This window comes from Macaca thibetana, chromosome 15 (assembly GCF_024542745.1).
Source record: "Macaca thibetana thibetana isolate TM-01 chromosome 15, ASM2454274v1, whole genome shotgun sequence".
Lineage (NCBI taxonomy): Eukaryota > Metazoa > Chordata > Mammalia > Primates > Cercopithecidae > Macaca > Macaca thibetana.
The window spans coordinates 46,007,075-46,021,825 of record NC_065592.1 but is presented as its reverse complement, the minus strand read 5'-3'; the positions used below and the strand labels follow the sequence as shown (position 1 = coordinate 46,021,825).

The 14,751-nt window shown below is 42.0% G+C and overlaps 2 protein-coding genes across 6 annotated transcripts in view; both read left to right on the top strand.

Moving 5' to 3' along the window:
- Positions 1-14,751, top strand: part of UNC13B (unc-13 homolog B) — a 236,333-nt gene that overhangs the window by 35,812 nt on the left and 185,770 nt on the right. The window lies entirely within an intron of this gene.
- Positions 6,958-8,547, top strand: LOC126938095 (MICOS complex subunit MIC19-like). The gene is given in 2 exon segments (XM_050762262.1): positions 6,958-7,434; positions 7,436-8,547. Coding segments are annotated over 2 exon segments (681 nt in total). The 5' UTR covers positions 6,958-7,102; the 3' UTR covers positions 7,785-8,547.

Here is a 14,751-nt window from a genome sequence, read left to right as displayed (position 1 = left end):
AGGGTGCCTGTTGTAGCTTTGGTTCTATATCAAGGTCAGAGAGACTCAGGAGCTGAAGATACAAATTTTTTTGAGGGTTAGGTACAGTTCTTGTATGTTCTGCTATTTCTGTCTTTACTTGTAAGGATCTTGGGGAGAATGCGCTGCCCAGACATTTTCTTTTTAGCCATGACTTCCAGGGTTTTCATATTGGCTGGAGTTTTATAAGAACCTCAGTGTTTTGTAATGAATAGTTCTTTTCCACACATCTTTTCGTTTTTTACATATTATAGTAGTAATATGGATGAGGTAGGAATTGTGTGCTAAAGTACCTCCCAGCTTTGACTCTAAAAATACTACTTTAAAAAAATCTATTTATTTATTTTTTATTTTCTTTTTTTGAGGCATGGTCTTGCTCTGTTGCCCAGGCAGTGGCACGATCATGGCTCACTGCATCCTTGACCTCCTAGGCTCAAGCAATCCTCCCACCTCAGCCTCCAGAGAAGCTGAGACTGCAGGCATGTGCCACCATGCCCAGCTAATTTTCAATTTTTTTGTAGAGGCAGGATCTCCCTATGTTGCTCAGGCTGGTCTTGAGCTCCTGTGCTCAAGCATTCCTCCTGCCTCAGTCTCCCAAAATGTTGCGATTATAGGCTTAAGCTACTGAACATGGCCTAAATATTTCTTTTAAATTAGCTTCATAATTAGATGAATATCAAGTTTATTCAATCTGGTATTTTTTTAACAGTCTTGAGGAAGTTGTTGATATTGATTGAGCAATATAGTGCTTTCTTATTTAAATATTTAATTTTTTTATTTTTTATTTTTAAGACAGAGTCTCGCTCTCTCGCCCAGGCTGGAGGGCAGTGGTGTGATCTTGGCTTACTACAGCCTCTGCCTTCCAGGTTCAAGCGATCCTCCCGCCTCAGTCTCCTGAGTAGCTGGAACTGCAGGTGTGTGCCACCACGCCCGGCTAGTTTTTGTATTTTTAGTAGAGATGGTGTTTCGCTGTGTTGGCCAGGCTGGTTTTGAACTCCTGGCCTCAAGTGATCTGCCTCAGCCTCCCAAAGTGCTGGGATTACAGGCCAGAGCCACTACACTCAGCCATTTTTCAAAACACCTGCTTGTTTTAATATGTGATGTGGTTTGGATTTGTGTCCCCGCCCAAATCTCATGCTGAATTGTATTGTAATCCCTAACGTTGGAGGAGGGGCCTGGTGGGAGGTGATGGACCATGGGGGTGAACTTCCCCATTGCTATTCTTGTGACAGTGAATGAGTTCTCATGAGATCTCGTTGTTTAAATGTGTAGCACCTCTCCCACCTTCTCTGCCTCCTGCTCCACCCATGTAAGATGTGCCTGCTTCCCCTTCGCCTTCCGCCATGATCATAAGTTTTCTGAGGCATCCCCTGTCATGCTTCCTGTACAGCCTGTGGAACTGTGAGCCAGTGAAACCTCTTTTTAAAATAAATTACTCAGTCTCAGGTAGTTCTTTATAGCAATGTGAGAACAGACTAATACAATATGCGAGCCATTAGAAGATGTATAAGGATTTAAAAACTTTAAAAATTATATCTGCACATCTGTCTTGATCTTATCAATTAAGGTAATAATGTTAACACCCCACTTGGTGTGTATCTTTCCATACTTATCTTCCTATTCATAACAAATGTACAAGCATATTGATATGGTTCGGATCTGTGTCTCTACCAAATCTCATGTCAAATTGTAATCCCCAGTTTTGGAGGTGGAGCCTGGTGGTAGGTGATTGGATCATGGGAGCAGAGTTCTCATGAATAGGTCAGCACCATCCCCTTGGTGCTTTTCTCCTGTTAGTGAGTAAGTAAGTTCTCTGGAGATCTTATTTTTTCAAGGTGTGTGGTATCTTCTCCCATTCTCTGTTCCTCTTGCTCTGGCCATGTAATATGTGCCTGCTTCTCCTTGGCCTTCTGCCATGATCATAAGTTTCCTGAAGCAGATGCTGTCATGCTTCCTATACAGCCTGCAGAACTGTGGGCTGATTAAATCTCTTTTCTTTATACAGTATGTAGTCTCAGGTGTTTCTTTATAGCAGTATGAGAACAGACTAAAACAGAAAATTGGTATCAAGGAGTAAAGCATTGCTATAAAGATACCTGAAAATGTGACAGTGACTTCGGAACTGGGTAATGGGCAGAGGTTGGACGAGTGTGGAGGGCTCAGAAGAAGATGGGAAGATGAGGGAAAAATTGGAACATCTTAGAGACTTATTAAATTGTTGTGACCAAAATGTTGATAGTGATATGGACAGTGAAGGCCAGGCTGAGGAGTTCTCAAATGGAGATGAGGAACTTATTGGGAACTGGAGCAAAGTCAGTTTTGTTATGTGTTAGCAAAGAGGTTGGAGGCATTGTATCTCTGCCCTAGGGATCTGTGGAACTTCGAACTTGAGAGAGATGATTTAGGGTATGTGGTGGAAGAAATTTCTAAGCAGCAGAATGTTCAAGATATTGCCTGGCTGCTTCTAACAGCCTGCACTCATATGCATTAGCAAGGAAATGACCTGAAACTGGAACTTATTTAAAAGGGAAGCAGAGCATAAAAGTTTGGGAAATTTGCAGCCTAGCCATGTGGTAGAAAGGAAAAACCCCATTTTCAGTGGAGGAATTCAATCAGGCTACAGAAATCTGCCTAAGTAAAGAGGAGCCAAGTGCTAATTTTCAAGACAATGGGGAAAAGGCCTTGAAGGCATTTCAGAGAACTTTGTGGCAGCCTCTCCCATCACAGGCCCAGAGGCCTAGGAAGGAAGAATGGTTTCCTGGGCCAGGCCCAGGGCCTTGCTGCACTGCACAGCCTTGGAACACTGCTACCTGCATCCTGGCATCTCCAGCTCCAGCTGGGCTCAAAAGGGCCCAGGTACAGCTTGGGCTGTTGCTTCAGAGAGTGTAAACTATAAGCCTTGGTAGTTTCCATGTGGTGTTAAGCCTGTGGATGCACAGAGTGTAGGAGTTGAGGCTTGGGAGCCTCCATCTGGATTTCAGAGGATGTATGGAAAAGCCTGGATGTCCAGGCAGAAGCCTACTGCAGGGGTCAAGCCCTCACAGAGAACCTCTACTAGGGCAGTGCAGAGTGGAAATGTGGGGTGGGAGCCCCCACACAGAGTCTGCACTGGGGCACTGCCTAGTGGAGCTGTGAGAAGAGGGCCACTGTCCTCGAGACCCTAGAATGGTAGATCCACTGGCAACTTGCACACTGTGCCTGGAAAAGCCACAGGCATTCAACACCAGCCTGTGAGAGTAGCTCTGAAGGCTGAACCCTGAAAAGGTTTGGAACTGCCCAAGGCCTTGGGAGCCCACTCCTTGCATCAGTGTGCCCTGGATGTGAGACATGGAGTCAAAGGAGATTATTTTGGAGATTTAAGATTTAATGACTGCCTACTGGGTTTGGGACTCGCATAAGGCCTATCACCCTTTTCTTTTGCCCAATTTCTTCCTTTCAAAGCGGAGTATTTACCCAATGCCTGTACCCTCATTGTATCTTGAAAGTAACTAACATATTTGATTTTACAGTCTCATAGCTGTAAGGGACTTGCCTTGTCTCAGATGACACTTTGGATTTTGGACCTTTGAGTTAATGTTGGAATGTTTTAAGACTTTGGGAGACTCTTGGGAAGGCATGATTGTATTTTGCAATGTGAGAAGGACATGAGATTTGGAGAGGCCAGGGGCAGAATTATATGGTTTGCCTCTATGCCTCCCACAAATCTCATGTTGAATTGTAATCCCCAGTGTTGGAGGTGGGGCCTAATGGGAGGTGATGGATAATGAATGGGTTAGCACCATCCCTTGGTGCTATTCTTGTGATAGTTCCCATGAGATCTGGTTATTTAAAAGTGTGTAACACTTCACCCCTCACTCTCTTCCTCCTGCTCTGGCCATGTAAAGTGCTATATCTCCCTTCACCTTCTACCTTGATTGTAAGTTTCCTGAGGCTTTCCCCAGCTGTGCTTCCTGTACAGCCTGTGGAACTGTGAGCCAATTAAACCTCTTTTTAAAAATAAATCACCAAGTTTCAGGTATTTATGGCAATGTAAGAATGGACTAATACACACACACGAACACACACACATATATACATGCCCTTTTGGTTTAAATAAAAAAAAATAGCTTTATTGAGGTGTAGTTTACATACCATGCAATTCTTCCCTTTAAAGTATAAATCCAGTGTTTTTTTTTTTTTTTTTTTTTTTTTTTTGAGACGGAGTCTCACTCTGTCGCCCGGGCTGGAGTGCAGTGGCCAGATCTCAGCTCTCTGCAAGCTCCGCCTCCTGGGTTTACGCCATTCTCCTGCCTCAGCCTCCCGAGTAGCTGGGACTACAGGTGCCCGCCACCTCGCCCGGCTAGTTTTTTGTATTTTTTAGTAGAGCCGGGGTTTCACCATGTTAGCCAGGATGGTCTCGATCTCCTGACCTCATGATCCGCCCGTCTCGGCCTCCCAAAGTGCTGGGATAACAGGCTTGAGCCACTGCGCCCGGCCAATCCAGTGGTTTTTAATGTATTCACAGAGTTGTGTAACTGTCACCACAATAAATTTTAGAATATTATTATCACTGTAAAAAAGAAACCTCTTACCCACTAGCAATCATTTCCATTTTCTCCAACCTCCCACTAGGAAACCACGAATCTGCTTTGTGTCTTTGTAGAATTACCCATTCTGGACATTTTTTATGAATGGAATAATACAATATGTAGTCTTTTGTAGCTGCTTTCTTTCACTTAACATAATGTTTTTTAGGTTCATCCAAGTTGTAGTGTGTATCAGTACATTGTTCCTTTTTATGCCTGAATAATATTCTATTGTATGGGTATACTATAATTTGTTTATTCATTCATCAGTTGATGGACATTTGGGTTGTTTCCACTTTTGGACTGTAATGAATAATGCTGGTATGAACACTTGTGTGTAAGATTTTGTGTAGACTTTTAAAGACTTGAGGTTAGGCTAGGCACAGTGACTCATGCTTGTAATCTCAGTACTTTGGGAGGCTGAGGTGGATGGATTGCTTGAGCCCAGGAGTTTGAGACCAGGTTGGACAACATGGTGAAACCCCCATCTCAAAAAAAAATGCAAAAATTAGCTGGGCGTAGTGGCGTATGCCTCTAATCCCAGCTACTTGGAGGCTGGGAGGTAGGAAGATCACTAAGCCTGGGAGGCAGAGGTTGCAGTGAGCTGAGATTGTGCCACTCCCTCTGTTGTCCAGGCTTGAGTGGGCGACAGAGGGAGACCCTGTCTCAAAAATAAAAATTAAAAAAAATTAAAAATTGAGGTGATATTCACATAACACACAATTAACTATTTGAAAGTGTGCAGTTCAGTGGCTTTTAGTATGTTCACAGTGTAGTGCAATTACTGTGTCTCTCTACTTCCAAAATTTTTTCATCCCAAGAAAAATACCCATACACATTAAATAATTGCTCCCTTTCCCTCTATCCCCTGGTAACCACTAATCTGTCTTATGTCTCTATGGATTTTGCAGTTTTGGATATATCATATAAAAGGTATCATATAATTTATGGTTCTTGTGACTGGCTTTTTTCACTTAGCATAATGTTTTAGGGTTCATCCATATGGTGGTATGTATCAGTATGTCATTCTTTTTAATGGCTGAGTAATACCATAGCGTAGGCTGGGTGCTGCGCAGTGGCTTACACCTGTAATCCCAGCACTTTGGGAGGCCGAGGCGGGCAGATCATGAGGTCAAGAGATCAAGACCAGCCTGGCCAACATGGTGAAACCCCGTTTCTACTAAAAGTACAATAATTAGCTGGTGTGGTGGTGCACACCTGTAGTCCCATCTACTCGGGGGGCTGAAGCAGGGGAATCACTTGAACCCAGGAGGCGGAGTTTACAGTGAGCCGAGTTCGCGCCACTGCACTCCAGCCTGGGTGACAGAGTGAGACTCCTCAAAAAAAAAAAAAAAAAAAAAAAAAAAATTATATATATAATTTTTTTTCTATGAACTCTGCAGAGAAGAAACTTTTTTTTTTTTTTTTTTTTTTTTTTTTTTTTTTTTTTTTTGGTGGAGATGGGGATCTCCCTGTGTTACCCAGGCTAGTCACAAACTCCTGGGCCCAAGTGATCCTCCTGCCTAGGCCACCCAAAGTGCTGGGATTACAGGTGTAAGCCACTATGTCCGGCCTCATTGGCCATTTGTATATCTTCTTTGGGGAAATATTTATTCAGATACTTTGCCCATTTAAAAATTGGATTATTTGTCTTTTTATTGAATCGTATGAGTTCTTTATATATATGCTAGATACAAAACTTTTATTAGATATATTATTTGCAAGCATTGTCTCCCATTCTGTGCTTTTCTCGTTCTTAATAGTATCTTTTAAAGTGCAAAAGTTTTAATTTTGATGAAGCCTAATTTATCTACATATTTTTTCTTTTGTTGCTTGTGTCTTCATCATTATAGCTAAGAAACCATTGCAAGAGTTTGTATACTTTCAGCTATTATAGTTAGGTCTTTGATACATTTTTAAGTTAATTTTTGTATGTGATTTGAGGTTTTTGGTTTGCTTTTACAAAATGTATTATGCATTGTTACTTAAAATATGTCTTGGATATCTCTGTCAGCCCATAGATAACTGTCGTTTTTAAGTCTGTGGATAAAATAGGGTGTCACTTTGCCAATTTGTAAACTCCCCTTTCTGGAACAAGACTCCTGCAAGTGTACCTGCCATCCCTGCTGTTTGTTCTTTATTCTGTTTTATTCCATTTTATAAATGTTTATTCCATTTTAATAAGGCACCCATCTAATTTTGAGATGAAATAATACCCTTCTTGGAACATTCAGTTACTCCTTGGAATTCATATAATAAAATGCAACTAGGGAGGGGGCACAATCTGAAATAGATCTGCCCTTTCATACTCTTTAGACTCTTACTCTGTGTATTAGTTTGTTCTCGTACTGCTATAAAGAAATACCTGAGACCGGCGCCTTCTCCTTGCTTCTGGGGTCGTGGCCTTGCTCCCGCTGTGCGGGAAAAGAATCCAGGACCTTCCACGCGCGTGTGGGCGCGGGGGCCCCGAAGTGCTCGTGGTTCCACGCTAGGTCTCCGCTGGGTCAGGAACCGGAGCCATGGGTGGGACCACCAGCACCCGCCGGGTCACCTTCGAGGCGGACGAGAATGAGAACATCACCGTGGTGAAGGGCATCCGGCTTTCGGAAAATGTGATTGATCGAATGAAGGAATCCTCTCCATCTGGTTCGAAGTCTCAGCGGTATTCTGGTGCTTATGGTGCCTCAGTTTCTGATGAAGAATTGAAAAGAAGAGTAGCTGAGGAACTGGCGTTGGAGCAAGCCAAGAAAGAATCTGAAGATCAGAAACGACTAAAGCAAGCCAAAGAGCTGGACCGAGAGAGGGCTGCTGCCAATGAGCAGTTAACCAGAGCCATCCTTCGGGAGAGGATCAAGCGAGGAGGAACGCGCTAAGGCAAAGCACCTGGCTAGGCAGCTGGAAGAGAAAGACCGAGTGCTAAAGAAGCAGGATGCATTCTACAAAGAACAGCTGGCTAGACTGGAGGAGAGGAGCTCGGAGTTCTACAAAGTCACCACTGAACAGTATCAGAAAGCTGCTGAAGAGGTGGAAGCAAAGTTCAAGCGGTATGAGTCTCATCCAGTCTGTGCTGATCTGCAGGCCAAAATTCTTCAGTGTTACCGTGAGAACACCCACCAGACCCTCAAATGCTCCTCTCTGGCCACCCAGTATATGCACTGTGTCAATCATGCCAAACAGAGCATGCTTGAGAAGGGAGGATAAAAACTTTCAGAACGAGCAAAACACCATCAACGTTAATTCCAGAGATGGAACATTTTTTTTCCTAGTAAGAAAATAACCCATTTGAAAAGACCACTAATGAGAAGACCACTAAAGAGAGACACCAAGAATGGATTCAGCAGAATCATTTCACATTTTGAACAGGAGCAGTTTGAAGGGCCAAAGCCGTGATCAGGGATCAGTCATTAAAGGACGCACTTCAGTATTAGTAAACCCTCTTATGATGATTAAAAGAGAAGGGCAGCCCTCTCCACCATTTGGTACTTTCTATTCAACTTCCACTGACCATAAAATGTTTCTCTTCTGAGCTAGCCCCATCATGTGGTGAACCTCCACCCTAACAAAGTAGGATGGGGTGGGGGGCTAAATTAATTGGAGTTAGGTGAGGAGAGAGCCAGAAAACATAGATCTGGGGGCAGCAGTGCTGGGTGGAGAGAGCCAGAAAACAGATCTGGAGGCCGCAGTGCTGGGTGGAATTGTCGAGGCTGTGGCATGTTGGGTTTCTCTCTCTCTTTTCTCCTTTGATTATGTAAGAGCTGTTTCATTTTAACTTATTATGGTGATTATACAGGCAAGAAGACAAAAAGGAGAGAAAATGTACCTCTTCTACTGGAATAATGTTTATGATTACAAGTGAGATATGGTATTTTTATCAATATGAAGGCAACCTTGGCTGATGTAACCTCTATAGTGAATACTCACATCTTTACTTCACTCACTATCAATAATAAATATATTTTCTGACCAAAAAAAAAAAAAAAAAAAAAAAAGAAATACCTGAGACTGGGTAATTTATAAAGAAAAGACGTTTAATTGGCTCACAGTTCTGCAGGCTGTACAGGAAGCATGGTGGCACTTCTGCTTCTGGGGAAGCCCCAGGAAACTTACAATCATGGTGGAAGGTGAAAGGGAAGCAGACACATCTTACATGGCAGGAGCAAGAGCAAGAGTTGGGAGGTGCTACACACTTTTAAAACAACCAGATTTCATAACTCCTCACTCACTTGCCATCACCAGAATGGCACCAAGGGGATGGTGCTAAAGGCTAAAGCTTTCATGAGAACTCCACCCCCATGATCCGGTCACCTCCCACCAGGCCCCACCTCCAACAATGGGGATTGCAATTAGACATGAGATTTGGGTGGGTACACAAATCCAAACCATATCACTGATAGTTTCAAGGAATATTTTTGTTGCTTTTCGTTGACTTTCCAATTTATGATCCTTACTGACTTTACTACTTGGAATTCTCTTACAAAATCTGTTTCTCACTGTTTATCCACCTTGCGATTAATAAAAGTGTCGTATTTCACAAAATGATGAAAATTATCTATAACTTTCTCACTTAACAGTATGTCTCCCTGACATTATACTTTACTTTGTTTGTTTGTTTGTTTGTTTGTTTATTTGAGACAGGGTCTTGTTGCATTACCCAGGCTGGAGTGCAGTGGTGCAAACTCGGCTCACTGCAGTCTCCGCCTCATGGGTTCAAACGATTCTCCTGCCTCAGCCTCCCGAGTAGCTGGGATTATGGACATATACCACCGCATCCGGCTAATTTTTGTATTTTTAGTAGAGACGGGGTTTTACCATGTTGGCCAAGCTGGTCTTGATCTCCTGACCTCAAGTGATCTGCCTGCCTCAGTCTCCCAAAGTGCTGGGATTACAGGCATGAGCTACCATGCCCAGCCTCCCTTCCACTTTAGTTATTATTTTCTAAATAGAGTCTTGCTCTGTCGCCCAGGTTGGAGTGCAGTGGTGTGATTTTGGCTCACTGCAGCCTCCACCTCCCAGATTCAAGCAGTTCTCCTGCCTCAGCCTCAGGAACAGCTGGAGTTACAGGTATGCACCACCACACCTGGCTAATTTTTGCATTTTTAGTAGAGATGGGGTTTCACCATGTTGGCCCGGCTGGTCTTGAACTCCTGACTTCAAGTGATCCACCTACCTCGGCCTTCCAAAGTGTTGGGATTTTAGGCATGGGCCACATGCCCAGCCAAATGAGGAATCTTGAGAAAACTTGGCAGTTCTATACATTGCTGCTGTTTTTATTCCCTTTTCTACCCGCTTCTTTTCCCTACATCATTCTTCATTCTATTTCCATTTTACACGACAAATTTTGTTACTTATTTAATTATTCCCAGACTAACATTTGAGTTAACAGTAAGAAAACCTTATTTTTAGTGTTATCTTTCCCTTCTAGTGGACTAATACTTTCCTTAGGTACCTTACCCTTCCTTTAAGCACACGGCAATAAGAACAGTTTTCTCAGCCAGTCATGGTGGCTCATGCCTGTAATCTCACCACTTTGGGAGGCCAAGGTGGGTGGATCGCTTGAGCCCAGGAGTTCAAGACCAGCTTGGGCAACAAAGTAAGACTCAGTTGCTAAAAAAAAAAATTTTTTTTTTCCTCTAAAAAGCATTTGGTTACCTTATGCATTTCAAGAACAAGTACTTCCTAATAAACGTTTAAAATTGACCTTATTCCATATTTTGAGCAATTGACTTATATCCATGCACACTTGCTTACCATTTCCTCAACTCAATTTGTATATAGTTTCCTGTCCAGTAGTTTTCACTAGCTACATGTGGGTATTTAAATGTAAATTTGTTAAAATTAAATGAATTTAAAAATTCATTTTCTCGGTTACACTAGCCACATTTCACATACTCATTAGCCACATAAATCTGGTGGGTACTATAGTTGACAGTGCAGACACAGAATTCCTTCATCATCACAGAAAGTTTTATTTACTGGCACTGCTACACTGTTTGACTTATTCCTACTCGTGGGGCTGACATTTGAAATTATTGTAAACCATTCCTTGTTTTACAAACTTATCTTTTTTTTTTTTTTTTTTGAGACAGAGTCTTACTCTGTCACCCAGGCTGGAGTGTAGTGGCACGATCTCAGCTCACTGCAGCCTCTGCTTCCTGGGTTCAAGCGATTCTCATGCCTTAGCCTCTCGAGTAGCTGGGACTACAAGCATGTGCCACCATGCCTGGCTAATTTTTGTATTTTTAGTAGAGATGGGGTTTTACCATGTTGGCCAGGCTGGTGTTGAACTCCTGACCTCAAGTGATCTGCCCACACGGGCCTCCCAAAGCGCCGGGATTACAGCTGTGAGCCACTGCATCGGCGTATAAACTTACCTTTGATGGACTCTTGTTAGTGGTCATTGTTGCAGAAATCTTGCAATGCCCCATAGAAGTGTTTTGTTTGTTTGTTTGTTTGTTTGAAGAGATGGAGTCTCTCTATGTTGCTTAGGCTGTACTGACTCCTGGGCTCAATGAATCCTCCTGCCTCAGCCTTCCAAGTAGCTGGGACTACAGGAGTGCAATACTGTGCTTGGGAGAAGTTTTAAAATTGTTTTTGGCAGTTTTGTGTGGCAAATATAAAAGTCATTTTAAGCTGAAATATTTTAAGTCAGCATCCTATTTATGTTTTAAACACATAATATATTCACATGATAATTTTAAGCAAGAATAAAGGATATACAGTGAAAAGTAAATCTTCTCATGTATTCCTCTCAGTTGTCCTTGGAGAGAGGCATGTACTGAAACAAGGTTCTTTATATGTTCTTCTAGAGTTTTTATCTTATAAGCATATGTGTGCCTGTCTTCACTTTGGAAAATGTAAGTGGTAGCATCCTATGCACACCTTTTATCATGTGTGTGTGTGTCAGGTCTTAAGTCTGTATGATTTGTGTTTTCACATTAATGTATTTTGGAAATTATTCCATGTGGGTACTCGTAAATCTGCCTTATTTTTATTGCATAGTATGTCATTATGTAGGTGTATTTTAACTTATCTACTCATCTTCTATTGAATATTTAGGCTGATTCTAACATTTTACTATTGCCAAATAGATTACAATGAGTATCTTTATTTTTTGCAAATGTGCAAGTATAGCAATGTGAGTAGTAGTACTGGGAGAGCACAGGTCAGTGCTTTTTAGGACTTTTGATAGATTCTGCCAAATTGCCCTCCCTAGAGACTTCCAAATTACACGTTTACCTGCAGTGTATGAGAATGTCTGTTTCTCTGTCCTTCATCATTACAGTTTATCATAAAACTCATTGTAGAGCAGTATTATTAAAGATTGTAATAAAAAGTTTATTTTATTACATTTTGGCTGGGTGTGGTAGTGCATGTCTGAAGTCCCAGCTACTCCAGAGGTGAGGTGGAAGGATGGCTTGAGCCTGGGAGGTTGAGGCTGCACTATGTTGCCCAGGCTGGCCTTGAACTCCGGGGCTCAAGTGATCCTTCTGCCTTGGCCTCTCAAGTGGGGGGATTACAGGCATCAGCCACTGTACCCAGCCGGTAATGTACTTTCTATAATGGAAATAAATTAAGAGCTTTGAGTATAGCTATTCTGAGTTAAAACCTTATCTGTATACTTTGGATAAAAATATCTGAGCTAACATGTACTAAAAAACCTGAGCTTAGTTGGAAGACTGCTTCACTTTTGCATGAAGTTAGACCCTAAGGTAATCAGAGCAATCTGTAAGAATAACTTCTATGCATTAGTAATAAGTTGTCACAAAAAGTAAGAGAAAAAAAATATCCCATCCACAGTAGCACAGAAGTATAAAATATCTAAGAATAGGCCAGGCATGCTGGCTCACGCCTGTAATCCCAGCACTTTGGGAGGCGGAGGCTAGCGGATCACTTGAGGCTAGGAGTTGGAGACTAGCCTCGCCAACATGGTGAAAACCTGTCTCCACTAAAAATACAAAAATTATTTTTAATTTTTTGTGTGTGCCTATAGTCCCAGCCACTCAGGAGGCTGAGGCACAAAAATCGCTTCAACCCAGGAGGTGGAGATTGCAGTGAGCTGAGATTGTGCCACTGCTCTCCATCCTGGGTGACACAGTGAGACTTTGTCTCAAAAAAATAAAATAGTTAAGAATAAAGCCACATGAGATATGAAAGCATGAAAGGCAGAATATTATAAACTACATGACCTCAAATCCTTGTACTGCAAAAGCTTAGAGATACTAACCAAATATATTAAATATCCCATCAAGGATATAATTTAGCTCCCAAGGAAGTAAGGAAGCTCTCCTGTGGGCTAAAATGGAAAAGAATTAAAGAACTAATGCTTTAAGAACATGGGAGATGGTGGAGGAGCAGTTGTTAATGACCTGTTACTCCTAGTGGAATAGCCTCCCACCCCCTAAGAAATAGCCCAGCTAATTTATGCCGTTACACCTAGATTTGAGTTCCAGACCTTGAGCTGTGGGACCTTGGGTAAGGCCTCTTTGCATTCCAGGTTTCTCACCTGCAAAATGGGGAAATGATAGTACCCACCTTTTCTAGTGGCTGTATAGGTTAAGTTAAATGGAAATAACACACTATATATTGAGTGCTGTGTTCCAGGGCAGTGCCCTAAGTGGTATGTATAAATTCACTTCTCTTCATAAGCTGGACTGAATTGTGATGCCCTCCACCACATCCCTATGTTGAAGCCCCAGCTCCCAATGTTATGGTATTTGTAGATGAGGCCTTTTGGAGGTCATTTGGTTTAGATGAGATCATGAGGGTAGGGCCTTCATGATGGGGTTAGTGCCCTTATAAGAACAGCACCAGGCCTTTTGTACTCCTTTCCCTGTCTCCCCTGCATCTGGTATTGGGACACAGTGAGAGGGCAGCCATCTGCAAGCCAGGAAGTATGAGCCCTTACTGAGGGACAAAATGGGCTGGCATCTTGATCTTGGACTTTACAGCCCCCAGAACTGCGAGAAGTAAATTCTTGTTGTTTAAGCCATTCAATCTATGTTGTCTTATTAAGGCAGCCTGACCTAATACATAAGGCAGCAAAGGCATTCTTACCATAAAGACATAGGTTATAATGGCTTCCTGGTGACAAGAGACAAGGTAATGAGTCAGATAGCTGAAAATAAGATCCTTGTTTCCATAAAGCTAGGATTCTCAAAGGGTCATATGCTCAGTTAAAGCCTGGCCTAGAAGATATTCACAGGAAGATGAAAAGCAAGTTTATTCATTGTAGTCTGAGTTCTGGGTGGATGGGGGAAAAAATGTCTGACTTGAGTATTCATAACCATAGACTTGTTCTTATGAAAGTCTGAGATTCAAATTTGTTTGATTTACATGGTTCAGCAATCCCTAAGCCAAGAAGCTACCCCAAAAAGACAGTCCAAAGCTAGAAAACAACTTTGGGCCACACTCTCACATCAGGTTACACAAATTTCTGTGGATAGAGCTATACTTTATATGAGTTCATAATGCAAAATTATAAAACCTACAAAAAAAAAAATCAACCAGAGTGCCATGATACATGACATAGAACATAATCAGACCTTCATTAACTGGTGATAGCCAGCTGCATATAAATCAAAATGAGTATGAAATGATTATAGACGTTTAAAAAGGAATTGAAAACGTAAGGATACTATATTTAGAAAAAGGACGAGCTGGGCACGGTGGCTGATGCATATAATCTCAGCACTTCGGGAGGTGGAGATGGGTGAATCACCTGAGATCAGTAGTTCGTGACCAGCCTGACCAACACAATAAAACCCCCTTTCTTCTAAAAATACAAAAATTAACTGGGCGTGGTGGTGCATGCCTGTAATCCCAGCTACTGAGGAGGCTGAGGCAGGAGAATCACTTGAACCTAGGAGGCAGAGGTTGCAGTGAGTAGAGATCGCACCACTGTACTCCAGCCTAGGCAACAGAACAAGACTCTGTCTCAAAACAGACAAACAAACAACAACAAAACAAAACAAAAAAACCTAGGTATATTTGGAAAAGAACTAAAAAGAAAAAATACTAATAGAAAAAATGTCATTGAAGTTAAAAACTCAAGGGAAAAGTTAAACAAGTTAAGAGTATTACTGAATTTTTGAATGTATACTAGAAAGAAATTGCCCATTATATAACAGAGGGAGAAAGAGAGAGGCTGAGTGACATTGCAGATAAAATG